Consider the following 24,993-nt stretch of genomic DNA (forward strand, 5'->3'; position numbering starts at 1 on the left):
ATTAGAAATGCCTAAGGACAAACCAGCAACAGAACATAATATAATAATAATAATATGCCATTTAGCAGACGCTTTTATCCAAAGCGACTTACAGTCATGTGCGCATACATTTTTACGTATGGGTGGTCCCGGGGATCGAACCCACTACCTGGCGTTACAAGCGCCATGCTCTACCAATTGAGCTACAGAGGACCATAACTGCAACGGAGCTTAGATATAATTGACGCATGAATCCCCCATAATCCTAAATTCTTCACCCCAGCAGGTGTTGATGACAAGGGTAGTAGTAAAAAGCTTTTCAGCTCTCCTGGATCTGGAGCTTGTCAGAACTTGTGACTAGCAATGGAGCACTGCTGCTCATAACCAGATCTGTGTGTCTAGGGGTCCATCTCAATGCAGGAAAGTAAAAGCCTTGAGGCCATCTCTAACAGTAGAAGCTTCTAGATGACTGATGAAAACTCACACCATCAATCTCTCCAGGGTAAACTGCCAGATAAATATCTCTAATGATATGATCTTTGAGGAGACTGAGGTTTCAATTAAATAATGCAATAAAGGATGTATTTCTTCAGTCAGTAGACTAGAATATTATGAGTCGAAGTTGCAACTTTGCCAAACAGAGATTACATTTGGCATGGTGTTACTTAAGTGCATTCGCAAAACGTAATAATGCGTTGTTTACCCAGACCGTTCAGGAAAGATCAAAACAATGGTTGATCATGTTACCTCACCTGCCACTAGAAGCAAAATGTTTTCCTTGTCGCTAAGTAGGCAAGCTCTATATAAAACTGTCAATTCCGTAACACAGCTCTCTCTGTATAGGAATGGCGTGTTTGCATTGTCACAATTACGACCATTCTCTCACAAGTCACAACAAGAGCGTAGGCTACAATTTAACATTCTATCTTTATGAAGGCAAGACACGCACGGAAATGCAAATAGCATGGCCGTATCCTGGTAACACTTGATTTCAGAGGATGTGTTAGAGCAGGGAGAAAGAGAGAGGTCTGGTTTGGGCAGATGTAGCCCATGTGTGCCTGAGCAACCGAGTGAAAAGCAGATGGACTCATTCTTTCTTTCTGGTCTCAGCTGAGTGACTCACTCCTTTCATGTTCTACAGGGGTTCTGGATAGCTTCTGGGGGTTTCCCAGCCCAGGGCCCAAGGGCTGTATTGGTTCACATGATGTCCATTTGAACTCTGAACTTCGCCTTCCTGCATGCTGGAAGTTACTCCGTTGTAGAATAAGAATAAGAAATCACTGATTGATCGTTCCATTGCGTGTGACACTGTGATACCAAATAGAGGTGTAATTCAGATGGACTTTTATGGCGCTGTGTTTTCTCCTGTAAGCATCATCCATGTGATGTTCCTGGTTTTGTAGCCACAGATCTGGAGCCCAGACCGAGACTTTAAATACAATTCATGAATTACACATCTGCAGACCCTCAGTCATACCTTTGGTCCGTCAAAGCCTTCTCCTATAGGACCCTTCTCTCCTTGGACGCCCTGTGGCCCTTGAGGCCCCTGTGAAACACAAACAAAGAAATCAACCAATGGTGAACAGACTTGAATAGGCACAGACTCCATAGACAGCTACATGAAAACACATTTCACTGAGTCATTTATGAGTATTCATACAGATTTTACCCATATTCAATGGTGCAATTGGCATCGTAAACATCCTAAACGGAGTATGCGTACATTGTGGCCGTGCTAACTCACCGGTAGTCCAGGTTCCCCTAAGCCAGGTGGTCCCGGAGGCCCCAGTCGCCCCTGGAACCCCACATCACCCTGCAGAGAGAGTGGAACACCCGCAAGGTGAGATACAACAGGTGGTTGGGGGGAAATGTAATTACCTAATTTTCCAAAACAATGGGATGATGGAGGGATACCTTGGGTCCAGGAAGCCCGATCCCAGTTTCTCCTTGGATTCCAGGTGGCCCAGAAAGTCCCCTCTCACCCTATAAAACACACACAAGCACACACACGTAACCATGCAGGAACAGACACACACACACTTCAGTATCCAGGAAAATCATATCAAAAAGTGTTTGGCGCAACAGCACTTCATACATCTGTGTCTCTCCCTCCTTCTCCTCCACTATGTGCCAATAAGAGCAGAACTGTTTTAATGAGGTGACATCATTTCCTTTGAATTCCTCATATCTCTAACCTCACACCACCTCCATCCCTAACCCAGTCATTACCTCACCACCACGCACACCACATACACCAATACACACACACCACACAAAATCACGCACACCACCACACACACTGACCTCACACCTTTACTTTTCCCCCCTCACACATCTTCCATCAATCAAATTCCACCGGCTAGCACTAGGTGTTCTGAAACTCCTTGAAAATTCCCTCATAGTCAAATCACTATTGTTAAAAGCCATTATTCAAATAGAGTGCCCTCTGTAATTATTGGGACAGTGAATCATTTCTTCCTCTTTTAGGTCTATCCTCCAAAAGTTTGGATCTGAAATCAAACAATGACTATGAGGTTAAAGTGCAGACTGTCAGCTTTAGTTTGAGGGTATTATCATCCATATCAGGTGAACCGTTTAGAAACAACAGTACTTTTTGTACATAGTCCCCCCATGAGAAAGTTACATATGATCAAATATCATACCTCCCAAAAATGCTAACCTTCCCTATTATTGTAATGGTGAGAGGTTAGCATGTCTTGGGGTTATGATATTTGTGCCTCTGTAACTTTGTCACTCATCATTATTCATGATTCATTCAGGATGATCCGTAATCATGGTAGCATCCACATGAATGTAGAAGTGTTTAGAAACATATTCTATTCTTATTTACAATAAAAGTGACTCCAAAATTACACAATACATTATTTACCATTCATTTCTATTGGGCACAAAATAATCTGAAACACAACCAAAACAAAGAGCAAATGCATCCAACAAAATTTGTAGAGTTATAAGCTTGATGTAGTCATTACGTGCTATGAATATGGGACCAAATACTAAACTTTTTAGTCCCAATACTTTTGGTCTCCTAAAATGGGGGGACTATGTGCAAAAAGTGCTGTAGTTTCTAAACGGTTCACCCGATATGAGTGAAAATACCCTCAATTTAAAGCTGACTGTCTGCACTTTAACCTCATCGTCACCGTTCGATTTCAAATCCAAACTATTGAAGTATAGATCCACAAGAAGAAAAAATGCTTCACTGTCCCAATAATTATGGATGGTTTCGTAATAGCTGTAAATCAACGGGCTGTTCTACGATAATGAAGATAGTGCTAGAAGGGGAGAGTGATATCTCAGTGCGTAGGCTAGTGTACATACCACACATTTTTTCTCTGCCCTTTCTAACATGTCGGGGGAAGCTAAATGTCAGACATTAGTCTGGCATTCATTTGATCTTGGATGACAGTCAAACAAGCAACATGAACATTCTTTCAAAACAATTAAGCCTCAGAACACTTGACTGGGAGTATGGCCCATGTCAGACTTAGCAGTAGAGTTGCTGGGAGAAATTTGAAAAACAAACTGACAAGATAATAACATGATTATAATCCCTCGAAGGGTCTGTGGCGTTCGTGCAATGACGGATGATACTTAGCAAATAATGTAACCATTCAAAACATTAATACCAGGCACACTTGGTCAATCGTCTGGCGTCTGCTTTTGGGCCCCACTTGAATCTGTCTGTCTGTAGCTCTGGTCCAGGGCGTGACGTGCATCTTGCTGAAGGCTCAGCATCAGCAAGCCGCACGGAACACCCTGGACCAGAGCTAGTCAGTCTACTCAGTGAGACTGATACCAGTGTAGTAGTCCTTGAGACCGGTCTTGGTCTCGAGTCTGGTCTCGAGACCACATATTGAGTGTCTCGGTCTTGTCTCGGTGTTGGATACATTTGTACTCCATCTTGACTCAGAGTAAAAAAACTTATATTTAACAGCTTCCATTCAGTCAGCCATAAAACCCCTTCGCCAGACCAAATACACTGCTCAAAAAAATTAAGGGAACACTTAAACAACACAATGTAACTCCAAGTCAATGTCACTCCATCCACCAACGCCACGTTGCACCACAGACTGTCCAGGAGTTGGCGGATGCTTTAGTCCAGGTCTGGGAGGAGATCCCATGGAGACCATCCACCACCTCATCAGGAGCATGCCCAGGCGTTGTAGGGAGGTCATACAGGCACGTGGAGGCCACACACACTACTGAGCCTCATTTTGACTTGTTTTAAGGACATTACATCAAAGTTGGATCAGCCTGTAGTGTGGTTTTCCACTTTAATTTTGAGTGTGACTCCAAATCCAGACCTCCATGGGTTGATAAATTTGATTTCCATTGATAATTTTTGTGTGATTTTGTTGTCAGCACATTCAACTATGTAAAGAAAAGAGTATTTAATAACATTATTTCATTCATTCAGATCTAGGATGTGTTATTTTAGTGTTCCCTTTATTTTTTTTAGCAGTGTATATACAGTCCTTTCTTGAAACATTAATATCTTAATAGTCTATTTGCGCAGTGGCAAACCTATTGGACCTAGGGCAGTGTGTGACATGCTCGTGATTCTGAAAAGACAACAACCATAATTCCAGCGTACTCATATAGCAGAGTGCACTTTTTGTAAAACACAACGGGCCAGTGGTGTAGTGGAGGCTATAGGCAGGTACTGTATAATCTGAACCCACGTTCTTTTCGGTGGGCACTGCGTATACTCACTTCTTAATCTAAATCCCCATTGATGCGTATCAAAGTAGTGTAGTAGAGGTATACGACTTATCAATTATGTAGTACAATAGAGAAATCCTACACAAAGTAGTCTACACAATCGCAAAGCATGTGAAATATACTCACATACGCGCCGCACACATAGCCTAGTTTCAGCGGAATATCATCTACATGCAGCAAGAGTGTGCAGCTCTCAACTGGTTGGCAAATGGAGCAGCTCACAGAAGAATGATATCGGTAGCCGGTAGGGTAGGAAAGACGTTTCAATTTATGGTATCTTGCAGTAAATTGTAACTAAGGCAACGTTGGGTATGCAAACCAGGTATTGAAAAAGTTTGGTCCGAAGTGTTGGTTAGTAGGCTATTTGTGATGCGCAATTGGCATCATGTGCTGTTTGCATCAGGGGCATAGGCATGAGTACAGGTCCACCCACTGAGGAGCCAGGCCCTTCCAGGCCCAGTGCCATGTATTCATGGATGCCAAGGGAAGCCAGGCTTCCTCAAATATTTGACCAATATATATTTTTTTAATGATAAAATCATGTATCTTTCGTCTCTCTCTGTGTTTTCATAATTTTCCGTCAATTCACAAGTGGCTGAATCTCACCGGAGAAATCATACGAGGGAGGGAAACAGCGCCCCTCTGTCTCAGTATGTGTAGCCCATGAATCTAATTCTGTCTGGACCAAAAGAGTATAACATTTTGCCGCTGTACCATTTCAATGATAGATGCCAGCAAGCGTTTGGCCTCCCTTGATAAAAAAATTAGCTGAGCTCAACTGTGGGTTGTCCAGGTGCAGCAAAACGCCCCCCAAAGGAGGCCATTTTGGATTTGGCTTCAGACCAATCAAATCAATTCCTTTGCAAAACGTCATTTTCAGAAAAACTGTTTCTGGTTTGCTTGTGTTGATGTCCTGCAGAAGCTAGATTGCTATATCGGCCCTTTCGTAAGCCATGGATGGAGATGGGGATTTGGACTTATGGTTTTGACTTAATTCTCTGCACAGGCCAATTCTGATCTAACCATAAATTAATATGTTGTGCCACTGGCCTGAGACGATTTAAGTTCAATATGTAGACTAGATTTAGCCTAGTAGGCTCACGTTAACTAGCTAGCTAACTTAGCTGGTTCATTGTTGTCCATGCAAGGAGGTCAGGCTAGCAAGCATTTTAGCTAGGTAGCATATGACAACAAAAGCTAAAAGTGTACTGTATGACAGAGCCATAGACTGTTTTGCTAACATGGAAGAGAGGAAGATGGCATTGGCGTTCAACTAGTCTACAAGTTGTGTGAGTCAAAAAACATTTTTACTTGCACACACACACACACACACACACACACACACACACACACAGAGAAATCAGAACCATGGACCGCCACATGATATTATCTTTCTATGAAATTGCGGTTCCGTTTTTAATATGAGTGCTGGACCAAGCAGCAAGAAACAGAAAATCTACCACTTTCACAGTGAGTGGGAGGAAGATAATTTTTTCCCCACAACAAATTCAAAATGTGTGTGTCTGATCTGCCATTCAAACATAGCTCTTGCTAAGAAGGGAAATGTCGAGAGGCATTTCAAAACTGTTCACAATAAATATGAAAGTGACTTTCCAGCTAAAAGTGAACTACGTAATAGAAAACTGTTGGAACCTTATCGTGGAGGAAAAATATCCAAACATGAGAAAAGTTGCCATGTCTTACCTACCTTTGCGAGTCAGCATTTTCAGACATGAAGATCATCAAGTCAAAATACCGGTCCACTCTATCAGATCTGAACACCTGGACACCTGCTTGAGGCTAGCAATCAGTAGCTACAACCCAGACTATGCAAAGCTTGCTGACAGCATACAGTGCAAATCATCCAATCAATAAGGTGAAATGTTACTTAATATTGGCGCGTTAGGAAGAGGGTGGAAAAAGTAGAACCTATGTAACTAAATTCTGGGCACCCCTGGTCTAAAGAATCAATATGTTGTTCTGATATATGAACATAGAAATACTCTTTATTATGGTGGCGATTTGACAAAATTACAATCATGGCGTGGAATTGGACTTGCATTTTTCTGGTCTCGGTCTTGACTCGGTCTTGGACTGCTTGTTGCCCTCCCGGTCTCGGTCTTGACATGGTCTCGCCCCCCCTCCGGTCTTGGTCTTGACTTGGACTCGATTTGCTCCGGTCTTGAATCGGACTCGCTTTAGGTGGTCTCGAACACAACACTGACTGATACTATAAAATCAATGACGTGACTGCTCTTTTCCTCAACCATGAACCCAAGAAACCAAAGACCTGATCCAAACCAGATTCCATACACCCAGACAGAATTGATGTAGTCCAGCCAATAAACTGCAATCTAGTTATCCGTATAGATTTGAGATAGAAGGTCACCTTTGATCAATGGGTTGAAACTAATCAATGGGTTCTAGCACTGACTCAGTGAATAGACACGCAAGACAGACTAGTCAGTCAGTCAGTCATAAAGTAGTTGCTTTCTCTTCCATCCTAAGGGCAGATGTGGTTCCTCTAATTAATGGGTTTCTGTGAGTGACACTCTGTTAATTGAAAGTTATTGGATTTTATGAAATAAAACTCACTTTTTTCCCTGTGAGACCCTCAGGCCCGGCATCGCCATGTGGACCAGGTAACCCCTGTGAGAAGACAGAATAAAGTACAAATGTACAGGTATACAAACACAATTGAGTTTGAAACTTAGAGGACAGCTTGAAGGACATTTTTTACTTAGATAGTAAACTGGGGTCTGTCAGTGACTAATCATTAAAACTACCTAGCTTGTGACAGTCTTAACAAAGATGGCCGACATAGAGGATTCTATAACAGAGGCTTACCTGTAGCCCTCTGTTTCCCCTGGTGCCAACTGGCCCCTCAGGCCCCTGGAGAAGGAGGGGGTCAGTCCGTTGATGTCAAAACATGACAAACAAACATATGAGGTACAGTCAACACATAGTAGTATGGGTTTCATACTGTCTGCATTCATCAGTGCAACATCATAGCCCAGACAAACAAAAACTAGCCAGCAACACAAAAGGTTGGCTAAAGTATAAACAGACTGGTATGTACTGACACTGAGGTTAAACACATAAAATACCATTAACAAAAATACACTGCAGCTCGCATTCATAAAGCTAAAGAAGACACTTTGACCCAACGGCTTCTTGCCACTGTAACACTTTGTGACGTTTTGCTTTGAGGTTTTGTCTATTGATCCCTTAGGTCAGGGGTGTCAAACTCATTTTGCTAATTATTTAATAGAATAGTATTTTTACTCAAACCACCCGTGGGCGGATTGGACCCCCTCGCTGGCCGGATCCGGCACGCAGGCCGTATGTTTGACACCCCTGCCTTAGGTCCTCGGGTGGGGTGGGATCAGGATGGGGGTTGTAACTTAATTTTGTTTGTATGTATTCATGTTTGCTGACAATTATTATTACAAAATAAAAAATCATTTGAGGACAAAAACAAAACAAAAATACACTGTACCCTGTCTCCTTTGATTCCAGGCATGCCACATTCTCCTCTCTCCCCCTACATGGAAAATGAGGTAGGTACATTGTGTTATATTTACTAAATACTCGGACACCCAGAGGGATGTTGATCTGGAGATTCATACTCTACCTGCTCTCCTTTGTAGCCCGGCTTGCCCTGAGTATAAACAACACAATCTTGATTAGCGAGGAGACAGTGATCAAAACATTGTCACAGACCACAAAACAGAATCCTTGTCTTTATACTTAGCAATACTGTGTTGTTGAAGTCTGTGTCAATAGCTGTGTACATTCATCTAATAATATAACAGCAGGTGTTTAGGGTATGTACTCTGTTCTGACCTCTTCTCCATCTCGACCAGGAAGTCCACTGAGCCCGCTCTCACCCTGTAAGAAAGAGAGAATTAAGGTTTTGAAAACAGAATGACAGACTGACTGGAAGAAGACACACACAGGCAAAGCAAAACACAAATACCTTTGATCCTTTAACACCTGGGTTCCCATCATCTCCAGAATTACCCTTCTTGCCCTGTGGAGGGAAGGGAAATCACATCAGCATGGTATGGAGAGAAAAATCTCCTTTGTGGTGTGTGGTGTGTGTGTATTCCTCAACAGCATCTGGTCAGTATGTGGCAGCTGCTTCTGGTTTGAGAAACTGCTCTTTTGGGCCATTAAAGGATAATGGTGGTGATTACTATGTACAGGCCCTTATACTAAGGAAGTACATCAAAGTACATCCAGTGGGGTTTCCTGGTTTTGACCTCCTAGATTGTGATACTCTACAATGTCTGGTCACCAAGGGAACAGTCTACCGTAGTAATTGTCAGTTAGGTGAAAGACTACAATTACCTATTTACTTGTGTGGATATCGTGACTGGCTTTGACTCCAAAAAACTCAAGCATCCTTATTAGATAACCCGGAAACCATTTTTATGTAACCTCAGATTTTCCCAAGCCAATATCTGTACCAGCTTGCTGATCATAAAGTGAAGTAGGAATGTTAAGAATTTGCTACACTATCACTGCTTCAGGGAAGCATAAAATGAATTGCCTCTAACCACACAAATCACTAAAGCCTACCAAAGCCCCCCAGTTATCTCCAGTGTAAGCATCAAGGCAGCCTTTGTGTGTTGGCGCTGTACTGTCCATCAATTTGGAAGCAATCATCCATTAAAGGATGTTCAGTTCAAAGGGGTCTGTGATCTCGATGTATTGATGTCGAGGGGAGCTTGAGGGTGATGTTGGTCACATTCAGACACTTACCGAAAGGCCAATGGGTCCCCTCTCTCCCTTCTCACACGCACACTTCAGGGCCAGAGGACACTTCAACCACAGGGACACAACATAGGAGGTCAGACAGGAGTTCAGACTCCTAAAGAGGAGAGTTCATTGAATAATGTGTGAAAAGGCTGCAGTGTATCAAGATTAGTAGGCATAGATAACTGGGACTTACCCCCTCATCAGCCAACTCCGTCTGTGAATTGAGAAAAACAAATCATTGGTCAAAATGTAGTCTGCTTCATATTTATTCTACACATATCTCATGGCGAGACAGTGATTGTTGTTAGGACATTCCACTCGGCACAGAAGTCAGATCAATGTCTAGTTTTGATTTAAATTTGGTTGAGTTGTCAACTAACGTGAATTCAACATGAAATCAACAATAAATGTCACCATGTCATTTGATTTAGGTTAAAAGTTGGGTGAAAAAAAGACAATTCCCTTACGTTGATGAATTTGTGCAAATCCAGTCAGTTTTCCATGTTAATTCAACATCATCACATATAATTATTTTGTTAAAATGATGTGGAAACAACGTTGATTCAACCAGTTTTTGCCCAGTGGGTCCTTTCCCTCATTTTGGCGACGGATTGCTAATGTTTGCTTATGTTTATTCATGTCGCTAGCGATTTCAATCACATTCCTACTGTCAGACATCTCTCACACTGTTTTTACAGAAGATTAAGCATGAGTAACCTAGCTTGAACGTTTAACAACATTTATTAGAGTTTAAAGTTACATTGTATCACCGACGTGTAGGCTACACCGTCGTGGATTGTTTGTGGACTGTTTAATGTTGATTGACCTGTTTAGGTGAATTTTCTATTATCCCAGTGATATGGGGTTGGGCATTTAACCTGTTTAATTTGCTAATTTCAGGAGAGTTTAGGCTGGAGTGACAAGTTATCCCAGGGCTCTCTAAACTCAGCTGTGTGACTAGTTTGTGAATAGTTCTTGTCAGTCCATCTCAACCTCTGCCTCCAGCTCACTGTACAAGTCTACTACAACCTCCAGCACCTGATCCTGTCAGCTGGAGGCCTAGTCCTAAAAAAAAACTTGTACAAAAATTATCCTTTTGCCCAAAACCTGTTTTTCTCAACACGTTAATGCTTTTTTTTAACTGGACATGAAAGCCAGCCCACATTCTATATGGAGGGGAAATGGTCGGAATTCCACAGAAACAAACACAAACCACATGCAATGGTCAATATAACTTCTCAGAGCATCCAAAGTATATTTCCGCTTGCAGAGAAGCGTCTGAAGCCGCCACAGAAGGTCTGTTTATTCTTACTGTGAGAGGATTGGAATTGAACCCACCAGAGAAGCATACAAGAGATAAAAGACAAGCTAACAGGACAGACAGCCTTATGACATACAGATGCTGCCTGAAACAGGATGAAAGCCTCTGTGTTGACTGGGTCCTATTGGGTACCTGAATGCAACTCGAACCAGTCCATATGGTTCTAGCAGTAGAGCGCGTAGCTAATGCAAGTGCTGCTGGTTAATGTGGATTTGATGACCTGATTTTCTTGATCATGTTTTGATGTCTAACACCTGCGTCAACAATTGGTTTAGTAGTCGAGTGGTGTGCGTGAGACTCATTGAGCTATTCAGCCATGCATGCATGATCTTGCTGAGCTCCCTTCTTACTGCACACAGCAGTTTTCCACAAAGAGTTTTAACGTAGAACATATGTTATAGTTAAACAGGTCCTGAACTCACATTGTGTCTCTAGGCCCACTGTACTGTTTCATGCCCGAATTAGTCTTCTTGGAAAGACATCAAAGGGTTAATTTCCCTTCCTACTTATACCTGAGGTTTCAGTTAAAAATAATGTGGTTAAAGTAGATCGAACCACCAGAATGGTTCCCAACAAAATGCCTTAGAAACACCAGCCAAGGGATACAGTCAAAAATAGTAATTTCTGCATTTCCAATGTCAAGTGAAGACTAAACAAGGTGCTAGAGCGATAACAGTGTGATTATAAAGGTACTGTGTCTGTGATGACAGAGGGGACCAAATCACCAGGAACTATGACAACAACTTAGTTGAAACCACACAGGATGCCCCCAAAAAGTATCAAATATTCTTAGCCCTAGACTGTTATGAGATGCTTAAACACTAAATATACGAGTCCTCTCCAACCGGCAAAGAAAAAGCATGCAAGTCTTGACATGAGTAAGCCTGCATAATATTGTGTAACCCAGATATATTTGTATCCATTTCTTCTGAACACATTTTCAAGGCCCAGCTTGTTGTATACATGGTAATATCCAAAGAGTGATTAGCAAACTATGGCCCGTGGCCGCCCTGTTTTGACAAAGCCTGATTTGTCATTCTGATGGTGAATGCCAATTCCCAAGAGGGAGGAGTCCACACAGATTTTAAATGCCCTACCAGTTATACATCCATAAGACAGATGCAGCAAACTACAGAGAGACTTTTTCTCTAGACACCTGAAAAATGTGGACTCAAGATTTCGGAATTTAAATCTCAACAAACTACAACCTGAACCATATGATAAAACGTGATAACGTTGCACTTACGATCTCTTTGATGACCTTGTCCACGATGCTCCTGTCCTGAAGGTTATGGAGGTAGCGACTTGCTGGGGAGCTGGCCAGCTGGCGGAGCTGTGCCACGTTAGGGGCGTCATTGGCCGCGGGCGTGATGCCCACCATGAAGAACTTCACGCCCTGGTTATTGGCATCGGCCACGGCAGAGAAGATGTCTGGGTTCTTGGGGTGGGCGATGCCGTCCGTCAGCAGTATGGCCACCCTGATGCTCCCCTGCCCTGACTCCTCCATGTAGATCTTGGTCAGGTTGGTGATGGCGTAGGTGGTGTAGGTGCCGTGGCCGATGTAGACGATGGGCGCAATGCGAGCCTTGAAGTTGGCCACCCCGCTCCAATCCTTGAAGGTCTGCTCGATGATCACATGGCTGCTGAACTGCAGGAGGGCGGCTCGTGAGCTGAGAGCCCGGCCCGTCTGGAGCTTGACCCCCTGCAGGCGTTCAACCACATCTATGGCGAACTTCTTCTCCTGGGCGTGGTTGTCCTTGGCGCTCTCCGAGCTGTCCACCAGGAAGGCTAGCTCCAGGCCACAGTCCTTGTACAAAAGTGCTAAGAACATGACATTTTTTTAACCAATTGTTCATTTATCATGTACCGTGCACATTACACAAGAGCTAGCTAGCTACTGCTAATTTGTCGGTCTTTGGTTGGCAGAGGGCAGAGCTGGGGTCAATCCTATTTCAAAGCAGGAGATCCGACGTGGGTCAAACTGGGTACTTTCTCAATTCCAGCGCTAACACCAAAGAAGGGTAATTCATTCGTTCATTCATCATGTACTCAGAGAGAAGATTGAATCCAGGAATGGTCTGATATGATTTATTGATCAAGATGGAAGTGAAGGTTGGAGGGGCGCCATGACTTGAATTGTGAACTGATGTTCCTGATTCCTGTCTGATATCTAAAAGGCTCTAGGAGACACGACTCACACGAGGCATCCTAACCTACTATCTTTTTCAAGGAGCGAGGGCACAGATCCAATATAAACCGGAAATAAATCATATTTATGTTCAAAGAAACGTGTCCGAGAGAATGTGCCCGGGGATACCCAGCTCTTGAGGGAATAAAACGTTCAAGGAACAGAACAGTTGCCATGGAGATGGATGGGTTTCTAAACCTGGCTGTGAGAGATTTAAAAGAAAATGTGGATCCCATCTTCTGCCAATGACTCTTTAAAATGAGATGATTGGACGTTTTTCTTGTAGCCACACATTTTTTTCAGTGATGGAAGCTTTACCTATGTATTTTCTGAAGTGAAGATATCATATCAATTCTAGCCAACACTACGTCTCAGAAAAGCTTTTCTGTGTCTCTCCTTTCAAACAAATAAATACTTTTTTGACTCTTACATTGGCCATTCTTGGGTATGACGTTGGTTGTCAGTCGTTTGTTCTTGGCTGTCCTGCCCACGGTTCTCTTGTCATATGGGCCATAGTCATCCTGAGCCCAGAGACTGTGGAGTCTACAGAGCAGCAAGAACCAGTACAGAGAGGGGGACATCACCACCTGTTCTCCTCCTCTGAGAGAGAGAGAGAGAGAGAGAGAGAGAGAGAGAGAGAGAGAGAGAGAGAGAGAGAACAGCAGATTCAGCTTGTGTTTAGGTAGAAACATGTCTCACATGAAAATCTGCACACCAGCACAGAGGTGCAAAAGTCCACCATTGACTGAGACCCATAACCTGTATCATTGTAACTTGATTCTGCACATACTCACGATACAGTGCTGCAGGCTCAGGTCTCCAATATACTCAGCACAGTGTTCAGGACAGGGAAAGGTGAACATGAGAGAAAGAGAGAATGAGAGGGAGCAATAAAGGCTGAAGAAAAAGTAAGACAGTTTCAGATGTTGTTCAGGTTAAGTTCCACTTAGACTCCTGCTCTTGTCCTGCTCCTGTGGTGGTGATGGTGTCCAGTCTGCAGGATCGGAGCTGGTCAGCTCAGGGAGGATGTCTGCAGTACGGCAGCAGTGAGGGGAGAGTCTGCGGAGGGCTGTGCTCTGGCTCACACTGGGTTCCCTGAGGTCTCTTTAGCTGCAGCCATCCTCACACAGACACGGTGAGTACTGCAGTAAAGGCAGAACCAGCCCCCTTTCACTCACAGCCACTCCATGTTTGGAGAGGGGTGGGGCAGGGAGCTCTCGAGGGGCAAGTCAAAGCTGGGGGTGAAATGTTATTTTTATAATAGTTTTCGTTTTTTTTTTATCAATGGGGGTTGGGATGGCACCTCTGGGCTGTAATAACACAAATACATGTTATTAAGACTATAGTTGGAGTCAGTTCATGGGCCTTTGTCCGTTCTTGTTTGTTGCCTTGTAGCTTTTACTATTATCCACCGGTGCTCCGGGGTATATTCCCATTTCTGCCCCATATTGACCTGATGTCTCATTCTGGGAATAATGGCTTCCGGAAGCCTCACTCACAGAACAAATCAGAGCTTTTTGGAAGGAGACTGGTAGAGATTTCCTTCTAGGGCTCTAGGCAGCACACCTTGCTAGCACAGTTTGCCATGATTCACATTCGTATGAAGGCACTAGCCTTTGGCTGCCGCTGCAGGGGGTGAGGCAAAACTATACAATGTTTAGAAGAAGAAATAGCTGTAGCTGCTCCTCCAGAGAATTGAACACTTCAACAATCAGTTTCAGTTCACAAAACCCGTTCACCTTGTCTTTATGGATTAGCATTTTTATATAGGAAAATATATATTTTTACACTTTTGATTCACTCCACTGTCAGATAAAACATTTAATATATCAGGAATATAGAGCTAATACAAAGGTACTGAAAATCCAAACCCATTTCCCTGGCCGCCAGACTTCTGGCCGCCAGAAAGAGAATCATGCAGCTCTGCTCCAGCTGTGCACTTGGTGGTGACAGCGCATTCTTTCCAAACCTGGAGGCAAAAAGCATCAGAGGTGAGCTGCCACTCAATAATGCTGTCATGAGAAATAGGCCTGCTCAAATCTGGTTCAGATACCTCCCCCTTTCATGGTGAGGCAAATAAAACATGGCGAGGATCTCGCTGACACTTCTTAGATGGTGCTGATCAGCCCAAAGGAATCTCTGCTCAGTTCAATTCAACCATCAAGCGACTATAATGTTTCACAGTTTGGTTCATTTCAAGTTGAATTCATGCTTGATGACAAGATGGTGATCTGACGTCTTTTCCCAGCGGGATATACAAATCGTGTGGTACATGTACACCTGCACAGTAAATTGAAAAGGAGTTTGACAAGGACATAAATTCACCTTTTCCTGATAGCTGATGATATGATTTTGACATAAAGTCAAGCAACCAGGTGGTTAAAATCATCAATCTATAGCATCTCTGTACATTCTCAACCCACACTTAATCCAATTCACAATGTGCTTGCAACCTGTACAGAGTTGGAGTTCTCTTTGATTTCCTAGCATGTTAGAACTTAATGTAGGGATATCCCAAGGACCCCAGATAGCACTAACCTATCCAGAACGTGTCTGTGAAAGGTCAAAGGTCACCTGTAGATCGTCTCTCATCAAAGTGGTCATGTCACGGACTGTACGCAGTACAAGCTGCTTTCATTATGATGAATGGCAGACGTGTCGGCTGATACCGCCTCGAACATTGGTGAAGAAGAGCATGAAACAGCCGGTGAAGGATTTCCAGAGAGGTGTGGCAAACACATGAAAACATAAATTGTGTTTGACAGGGAAAGTTGGATGTTGTAGCATCCAATGTAGAGCAGTGTCTGCCTTTTGATCCTATACGTACTTACGAAACTACGCTTCAAAAGTACCAGTGCTAAGTTATTTCAGTAAAACTTTCAGGTATACTGAAAATTATTTATAAAGGGTTACAAATGGTTAATTATCAGTTTATAGATACCAGATATATCAAATACCAGATAGAAAACCCAAGGCCACTGAAAATAATTGACAGACTGACCAGGTGAATCCAGGTGAAAGCTATGATCTCTTATTGATGTCACTTGTTAAATCCACTTCAATCAGTGTAGATGAAGGGGAGGAGACAGGTTAAAGAAGGCTTTTTAAGCCTTGAGACAATTGAGACATGGATTGTGTATGTATGCCACTCAGAGGGTGAAAGGGCAAGACAAACGGTTTAAGTGCCTTTGAACAGGGTATGATAGTAGGTGCCAGGTGCACTGGGTTATGTCAAGAACTACAACTCTGCTGGGTTTTTCACGCTCAACAGTTTCCCGTGTGTATCAAGAATGGTCCATCATCCAAAAGACACCCAGACAATTTGGCACAACTGTGGGAAAGCCTGAGGAGACAGGGGCATGGAAATAATTGGCACAGTACTTCAGTAACGTTCATCCATTTTCATAGTTAAGGACAAAATAATGTTTATTTTGGAAGTTGGTGTGACAGGTTGGCCGATACCTTGTCATCTAAAAGGCTTATAAGAGGAACTGAGAAATAAATAGTTTTAAAAGTACTTATTTAAAAAACTGCAGACTTACAATGTAAATGCACATGGCTGGTGGCTAAAACCAATGGCTCTTCCATACAGTCAGGAAACACACCATTCAAGAAAACACAGGCCCCGATTAAACATTGCAGGCTAATGTGATGATTAGGCACTCCCACAAATGAGACAATACAGTACAATGAGCAATGCACTACAACAGGACATGTTTTGAGATGATAGAAAGTGTAGGTTATGGATTAAATGAATTATGAATCGATACAGAAAATAAACAACATTGCATCACAATAATCTACAGTTTAAAAATGGCAATGAATGCTTTGAATCTATATATTTAAAAATAGTAATTTAGTCCATAGTGAAGGTTCTCCTTCACAGTTGGCATGTAGCCTTCTTCACTTTCCATAACAGAGGATATTCCAGCTATTCCATACTGGAATTGTAACACTGAGTGGTAGCATTCACGATCACACTTGAGGATGGAGAGGAAGCACCAACACTTCTAGTGCAGCCCCACACTCTAGTGGAAAGACAGTGTATGTGCTGAAATTCAGCTTGTGCACACAGTACATACTGCTCTAAACACAGTCTGGGGTGTGGAGCTATGTATGTGTGTTTGTTGCTGTGTTTTGGGGAGATGGGTATTCACTTACTGCATTATGCAGACTCACATACTACACATGCACACACATACCTATAGGGACTGAATATGCGTGACTCCAGACTGATTGTTATGGGTTAAACATAATTTACACCAGATACTTCCAGAATCCTCATGGTGTTCTCCCATGCAGTGTCTCAATTCTGTAGTGACCTTGAGTTTGTATCTGTTGTTGTCTAGGTTGTTAGAACACTGTACATGATTATTCTTGCTGCATTGACATGATAAATCATTTGTAAAGTTTGGAAGACAATTACTATGTATTGTATAGTAAGCTAGTAGCCTATGACGGTCATATCAATGCAATACTAGTCAGCTGGACGGATGTCAGGAAGTGCGCCTGCTCAGTTTGTCCCTGACATTGCGCGCACGCTCAGTTCTGCTCACAGGTTATTCATTATAAAGGCACAAGTCGTTTCGTCTCTTTCCACCTTCAGCCATTTTGACAATGTTAGGAGCTGTGGGACGCTGCTGCACCGGGGCTCTCCAGGCACTTAAGCCTGGGGTCCAGCCCCTGAAGGCCCTCGTTGGATCTCCATCTGTCCTTGGACGTAAGATTTGCAAGCATTTTTTATTTTGCAAGGGGAGCTAATGCATTGGAAAAGCGCAGTTCGGAGCGGCCCTGGTATTAGGCTAACGTTAGTTAACTTCAGCCCAAAGCAACACGCTGGCTTCCTTCACTGTAGTAGGCCTCACTTTTTAAATCTATAATTTCGTCTACTGATTTAATATTGAACGTGAAACTTATGTCATGCATTCAATTTAATTGTTATACTCATATGTGACCCAAGTACATATAGCTGTGTGACATGATTTTTGTGCAAATAGAAATGACCTTTGTATGTCATGACATGAGGTTTGGAGGCTCGCGCTAGCGAGTGCATACTGTGGCTAGCTAGCCAGCTAACTGTCATTGGAGCTAACTAGTCAAATAGCTTAGAACGAGTTTACATTCATTTCTAAATGTTTTGCCAATTAGGTAGTAATTTGTAATACGTTGGCTAAAGTAGCTAGCGTGCTATCCATCTGACAACTAGTTAACGTTAGTTAACTGATTAGGCCAAGTTACAAAAATACAAACGTCACCTTGGCTTTCAATTTGGTTGGCTTGACTTTTGTTGTTCTTCGAAGGGAGTCGTTTTCTATGAATTTGGTAACTAACTAGCTGATTACTTTAATGGCTGAGCTGTAGCTAATTCTCCTACACAACATGGCCGAAAATACTTGACATTGAGTTCGCTTCAGTGTTTGCTCTTGAGCACATAGCTAGATACACAGGTGCGGTTTGTAGGCTAGTTTGACAATGGTCAGCCGACATCACTGCGTGTTATTGATAGTTAATTCACAACAAGGTCATATGGTTTTGGGACAATGCATGCTTACACTGGTTTACTTTTACAGGCAGAGACTACTCTGCACCTGCTGCTGCTGCCGCCTTCGCCCATGGCAGGATCGTAGCGGTCATCGGTGCCGTCGTCGACGTCCAGTTCGATGAGGGCCTCCCACCCATCCTCAATGCCCTGGAAGTAGCTGGGCGCGAGTCCAGGCTAGTCCTGGAGGTAGCACAGCATCTTGGTAAGTCACTTGGCCTGCGTTTAGAGGCAGCCTAATTCATATCTTTTCCCTCTTATTGGTCTTTTGACCAATCAGATTGGCCCTGTGTAAAGATAAGAATTTGGCTACCTGTGTAAACTCAGGCATTGCACCAATATTGTATAATCAATAACGTCCATCTCAGATTTGATTGGAATTGCATCCCAATAAGCTGTTATGTGGACTTTCAGGTGAGAACACTGTGCGTACCATTGCCATGGATGGTACAGAAGGTCTTGTCCGTGGACAGAAGGTTGTGGATACTGGCGATCCCATCAGAATCCCAGTGGGTCCAGAGACCCTGGGCAGAATCATGAATGTCATTGGAGAGCCCATTGACGAGAGGGGACCAATCTCCACCAAGCAGTAAGCACTTTGTCTATCAGCCAATTCATAAGAGTTTTAGAAATGGCAATCACAACATTTACATAAATATTCAAAAAAATTTAATACATGACTCCAAGAATAGTCTCAAGACTGTCTGAATGATAAGCAATTGGAAATTGCTTGTTCAAAGTAAAGTGTTGGCTCTAATTGTTTTAAATTGTGTTTTTAGTACCGCAGCCATCCACGCTGAGGCCCCAGAGTTCACTGACATGAGTGTGGAGCAAGAGATCCTGGTAACTGGCATCAAGGTGGTAGATTTGCTGGCTCCCTACGCCAAGGGAGGAAAAATCGGTACGCGGGACAACCGACATCCTCATTCTTTCACTTTTTGCAATTAATGAGCTAATGAACGTTTAACGTTAAATTGTGTCATTTTCTATAGGTCTGTTCGGTGGTGCTGGTGTGGGCAAGACTGTGCTGATCATGGAGCTGATTAACAACGTGGCCAAGGCCCATGGTGGTTACTCTGTGTTCGCCGGAGTGGGAGAGCGTACCCGCGAGGGAAACGACTTGTACCACGAGATGATTGAGTCGGGTGTCATCAACCTGAAGGATGACACCTCCAAGGTGAACAACTGGCTACATTTGACAGTCATAAGCGGGTGCTTCCATTTTACCCCTAAGGTTGAAGCCTGTGTGGAAATCGAATTTCATAATGAGACATCCCTGTAATCTGTCAGTTTAAGCTAGAGATGTTTTTTGTTTGTTGCTTTGGATGCGTCTGTCGCCTATGTAATACTTCTGCGTTTGCAGTGAAAGGTGACAGAGCTAGAGCGGTGTCTGTCAGACCATGAGACGTCCCAAAAATCGGTCTCTAGTGTCCGACCGGTTTGGCCTACAAACTATTATGACCCCTCTATAGAAAGATGACTCTCACAAACACGATGGTGTTCTCAGTTTTGCTCTTGGGACTCGTCTGAAATCGGTACAGCCGATCTGCTAACTTCTGTCTGTAGTGTCCGAACAGTTTGGGCTACACACTAGTATGACCCCTCTGTGTAAAGGTGAGACTCACGAACACGTACATATTTTGCTCTAGGATGCCCACAGGCCTCACGACTCATCTGAAAGTCCTCCGATACCAGTCAAATAAATTAATGGAAGTGTGGAGATTGTTTAGTGACAAATATAAGGGGTTGAATAAAATAAAAATAACTGTTTCCTGACCTTCTCTCAGATATAGGACCGACACTTCAGAACAAATTTCCTTTAGGTAATGTCAAAATTAAAGGCGCAATATGCAGAAATCGCTCGGACATTTCCTGGTTGCATAAATACGAGTAATCTGCCTAATTTCAGTTTGACAAAACAAGCATAGAGAAACATTGTACCTAAGACACAGAAACGAAACTTAAAAACGGGAAGGATAGAATTGGAGCACATAGAACAGATCGACCACTTAGACTTGCTTTCAATGAAAATGTCTGCTCTATAACTCACATTTCTGTGAATTTGGTCAGGTTGCCCAAAAAGTTACATATTGCAGCTTTAAGTAGCATAACACATGTCTGGAAAGTTGACCTCCTTACCGACTTCACATCAGCCTCTCCCCTTTAGTTTCTATTATGGTTTGACCTAGATGTGTACTCTAACAGTGCCCTCTCCTCCAAACCCCTAGGTGGCGCTTGTTTACGGACAAATGAACGAGCCCCCAGGCGCCCGTGCCCGTGTGGCTCTGACTGGTCTGACCGTGGCAGAGTACTTCCGTGACCAGGAGGGTCAGGATGTGCTGCTCTTCATCGACAACATCTTCCGCTTCACCCAGGCTGGCTCCGAGGTATCTGCCCTGCTGGGTCGTATCCCCTCCGCTGTGGGTTACCAGCCCACCCTGGCCACTGACATGGGTACCATGCAGGAGAGAATTACCACCACCAAGAAGGGTTCCATCACCTCTGTGCAGGTAAGCTGGCATTCAAGCAGCATAGGCCTGTTGGAGGACCATGCTAACATGGCAATTCGTAGCACTCAATAGTCTGACATGGCTTCAAGACTGAAATGCAACCTGTGAAAATAACAAACTGTCCTTTCTAAGGCCATCTATGTGCCCGCTGACGATTTGACTGATCCTGCCCCTGCCACCACCTTCGCTCACTTGGACGCCACCACTGTGCTGTCCCGCGCCATCGCTGAGTTGGGTATCTATCCCGCTGTGGATCCCCTGGATTCCACCTCCCGTATCATGGACCCCAACATTGTTGGCGCTGAGCACTATGACGTTGCTCGTGGCGTGCAGAAGATCCTCCAGGTTAGTGTCTTGAAGCCCCCCTAGTGTATCACTCACCCCAACCTTATAGTAATGAATGACTGAGCTTGTTTTTATTTAACCTTTATTTAACTAGGCTAGGCCTACTATATTTATTTCTCAACTTTCCTAATATTAAGCACATTGCTTATCTTTACAGCAGGTGTATAGCCTACCTGGCTGGCATGAAAATGAACCACGGGAAAAGCGTCCTCCATTTTGCTATTTAAGTGCATAGATAACATGTATTTTTTCTCCCTGCCCCTGTTTTGAGACGGGTGCATGATAATGGTCCATTCTAATTCAAAACAAATTTCACACTTATTTAGTATATGACAAGACTAAATCAAGAATAGTATGATGGGTGACAATATTAGCCTATCACTTGTGAAATATATATGATCAATTGTGAATGATGCCCAGTTTAAGGCTAGAAATGCTGCATGCCTTTGCGACTTTTTCAAATCAGTCTGACATCAGCCTAGCCCATAGGCCTATATGTTTTGATAAAGTTTGTATCACAACTAAAGTGGCCAAATAACTTCTTTAGAATGAATCACATTAATCCGCTTTATAGCAGGTGTAGCGCCTAACTGGCATACATTTTCAAGTTTGGGGAGATCATTTTCGCCATAAAAGCATTACTTGCATAATCACATTGGCGGTCACTTTAGAATGGTGTTTTCCTGCTAATGGAACATTCCCGCTTATAGCCTACTGCCAAGTGCTCATTGCTGCCTAATTCCTCAATGTTAAGCTAAACGTACTGATCTGTTGCGTCAGCCTCATTAAGTCAAAGGTTTTTTAATGCTAGTGGTTGTGTTAATTTGGGATCTATCGCATCCCACAACTGTCCCAGGCTATTTACATTTTATTCATTTAGCAGATGCTCTTATTTAGAGCGACTTACATGAGCGATTAGGGTTAAGTGCCTTGCTCAAGGGCACATCGACAGATTTTTCACCTAGTCGGCTCGGGGATTAGAACCAGCGACCTTTCGGTTACTGGCACAACGCTCTTAACCACTAAGCTACCTGCCGACTATGTTTGTAATATTTATTTCTCGTATAGAATAGGTCAACTTTTGTACTATGGGGGATAGATTGACTAGTGCTTTTGCTGTTTGTTAGGGCTACTCATCTTGTTGGCTGACAAAGTAAATGTGAACAGTTCTTCCAATATCTTCAATATGCGCCTCGGAATTGGATAAGGATGCCCGCAGTTGGGTCCCCGACGTGTCTGTCTGGGACTTACCCAATAACGTGACTGAGCCATGTGAGTGATAGGTTCTTCGAAGCTGGGAGAAGGGAATTATAATTATATTCAGCCCAATGGCCACTGGCTGCAAAAGGCATTTTTTGTTTTAGGGGGCATTACGGCCACACAAAGGGGATGCAGCTGGGAAATGATGTTCCAAAGTTCTGCATCAGTGGCTTGTAGGCTATGTGTGGGAGCCAGGAGATGCTAAATGTGTTTATGTTCATTAACGGTCCATTACCGTGAGACCGGCAGTTATGTTTGACAATCACAGTCTGAGAATGTCATGACTGCCACAGGCCTAACCCTAACATTATGCCTTCAACTCTCCCCTCTCCCAGGACTACAAGTCCCTGCAGGATATCATTGCCATCCTGGGTATGGATGAGTTGTCTGAGGAGGACAAGCTGATTGTCTCTCGTGCTCGCAAGATCCAGCGTTTCTTGTCCCAACCCTTCCAGGTGGCTGAGGTCTTCACCGGTCATGCTGGCAAGCTTGTGCCCCTCAAGGAGACTATCAATGGCTTCCAGAGCATTCTTAATGGTATGTTGTACTTGTAATTAGGTTTAAATGTAGACTCTGCAATATGACGTAGATGCACAAAGTAAACAGCTTTAGTGGGTCAATTTCTGCAACTACTAAGTGTTGAAGCAGGTGGTTGAACGTCGCTATTTTGGTGCCGTGGCTCCCATGTTCTGTGAATCGAATCTATATATATATATATATATATATATATATATATATATATATATATATATATATATATATACATGCATACATACATACATGGAGTCTTGCATCTCGCTCATCGCAATATCTGCAGTGCTGCTCATGGCAACGTCATTTCGCTCAGTCTACCTTTAAACTGATGAATATCCTTGGTGTTGTCGGGGTGTGAAATTCTGATTTGTCTTGAGCTAAGTGTATGGTCATTCTTTCCCTCAAGGTGAGTACGATGCCCTGCCCGAACAGGCTTTCTACATGGTCGGACCCATTGAGGAGGTGGTTGCGAAGGCTGCACAGATGGCTAAGGATCTGGCATAAGTTAACTGAGGGGAGGGAGAGAAGCAAAGGATTGGAGAGTCCTGTAGTAGGAGCACTTGGTTTGTAAGAATGTCACATGCAACAATTATCTGTATTGTCATCCTGAAAAGTTATATTTAATGTTTCCAATGGAATAAAGATCTGTCTTGACAATTTGGTTTGGTGTCTACTGTATATTTTGTAGCATTTTTCAATGTAATGTTGCAATGCTATTCCTGTCTGGGTGCTGTCAGACTGGTTGTAAAATGTCATCCTACAGCACTGATCCACTAGATGGCGTTCAAAGGCTTTGTACAATGCATTGGCTTGAGGAGTGACTAAATAAAACGCCTGTTAAAGTTGAGGAAAGTTTGTCATTCCTTGCGCAATGTGCAGTGATATATTTGTAAGATGCTTTTTAGACCAGAATGTGATGCATTTTATTAGACCTACAGTAATTATAGAATGCTTGACTTCTAGCTTGTTGGCTTACTGCTGAGACATGAATCAGACCTGTTCATGTTATATTAAAGGTGCAAAATGCAGAAATCACTCTGCGATTTGCTAGAAGTTTGCTTAATTTCATTTGTGATAAGCCGTGTAGAGAATCATTGTACCATCAAAACCGCTGTGAAATACCTCTTTCAATAACCAAAAAGTATTGTTTGATGCTGGTGTACGAAAGACTCAAATGAAACATGAGAATGGAACAGATCTACCGCTTCTTAGACTTGCTTTCAATGAGTGACAGATCCATAACTAATTTCTGAATTTGGTTGGATCGCCCCAAAAAGTTACACATTGCAGCTTTAATATTGCTATGAAGATGTTTTGAAAGGACCAACAAATAAGCTAGACAGCGTTAATAAATGCAATCCAGATTCCTACCACAGCTGTAAAGGCCAACTGACATTAGTTCTCTGATACTAGATGAATAACCTTCCTTTGCTGCAGATGGATATAAAAATTGGTCTGGGTGGAAGATCAAAGTTTGCACTCGATAGCCCTGCTGAGCAGAGAAATGATAATGTGAACATGCTAATGTGTATGGATTTAAGGTAGAAATCTGACATGGGCTGCAAGATCGAAATAAAAGGGTGTACATCTTTCATAGACGTTCTTATCTCCTACCAATATTTACAATTGCTATAGAATTGGATATTTATGTCCTGAACGTAGAGGTATTTGAATCATAGCTGCCAATCTCAGTGAAGTTGAGAATCTGTGTCACGATCGTTCATCGACGAGACGGACCAAGGCGCAGCTTGATATGCATACATGTTTATTTAAACTTAATAAACAACGGCAAAACAATAAACGAAAC

At 43.0% G+C, this 24,993-nt stretch overlaps 2 protein-coding genes across 2 annotated transcripts; one reads left to right on the forward strand and one right to left on the reverse strand.

Moving 5' to 3' along the window:
* Window positions 1-1,456: 1,456 nt before the first annotated feature.
* Window positions 1,457-13,579, reverse strand: LOC311121922 (collagen alpha-1(VI) chain-like; the record flags this gene model as incomplete). Its single annotated transcript, XM_084196353.1, has 13 exons — window positions 1,457-1,525; window positions 1,724-1,792; window positions 1,894-1,962; window positions 7,321-7,374; window positions 7,573-7,617; window positions 8,225-8,269; window positions 8,360-8,386; window positions 8,572-8,616; window positions 8,705-8,758; window positions 9,493-9,552; window positions 9,683-9,703; window positions 12,057-12,631; window positions 13,429-13,579. Coding segments are annotated over 13 exons (1,284 nt in total), but the record flags the coding sequence as incomplete, so codon positions are not given.
* Window positions 13,580-17,550: 3,971 nt separating this feature from the next.
* Window positions 17,551-23,847, forward strand: atp5f1b (ATP synthase F1 subunit beta). Its single transcript, XM_084196357.1, has 9 exons — window positions 17,551-17,718; window positions 18,569-18,742; window positions 18,952-19,126; window positions 19,317-19,438; window positions 19,530-19,714; window positions 20,766-21,047; window positions 21,180-21,392; window positions 22,988-23,189; window positions 23,593-23,847. The coding sequence occupies exons 1-9, from the start codon at window positions 17,616-17,618 to the stop codon at window positions 23,688-23,690; spliced, it is 1,554 nt and encodes a 517-aa protein (XP_084052483.1). The 5' UTR covers window positions 17,551-17,615; the 3' UTR covers window positions 23,691-23,847.
* The last annotated feature ends 1,146 nt before the right edge of the window (window positions 23,848-24,993 follow it).

This window comes from Coregonus lavaretus (assembly GCF_964263955.1).
Source record: "Coregonus lavaretus genome assembly, contig: HAP1_SCAFFOLD_2970, whole genome shotgun sequence".
Classification (NCBI taxonomy): domain Eukaryota; kingdom Metazoa; phylum Chordata; class Actinopteri; order Salmoniformes; family Salmonidae; genus Coregonus; species Coregonus lavaretus.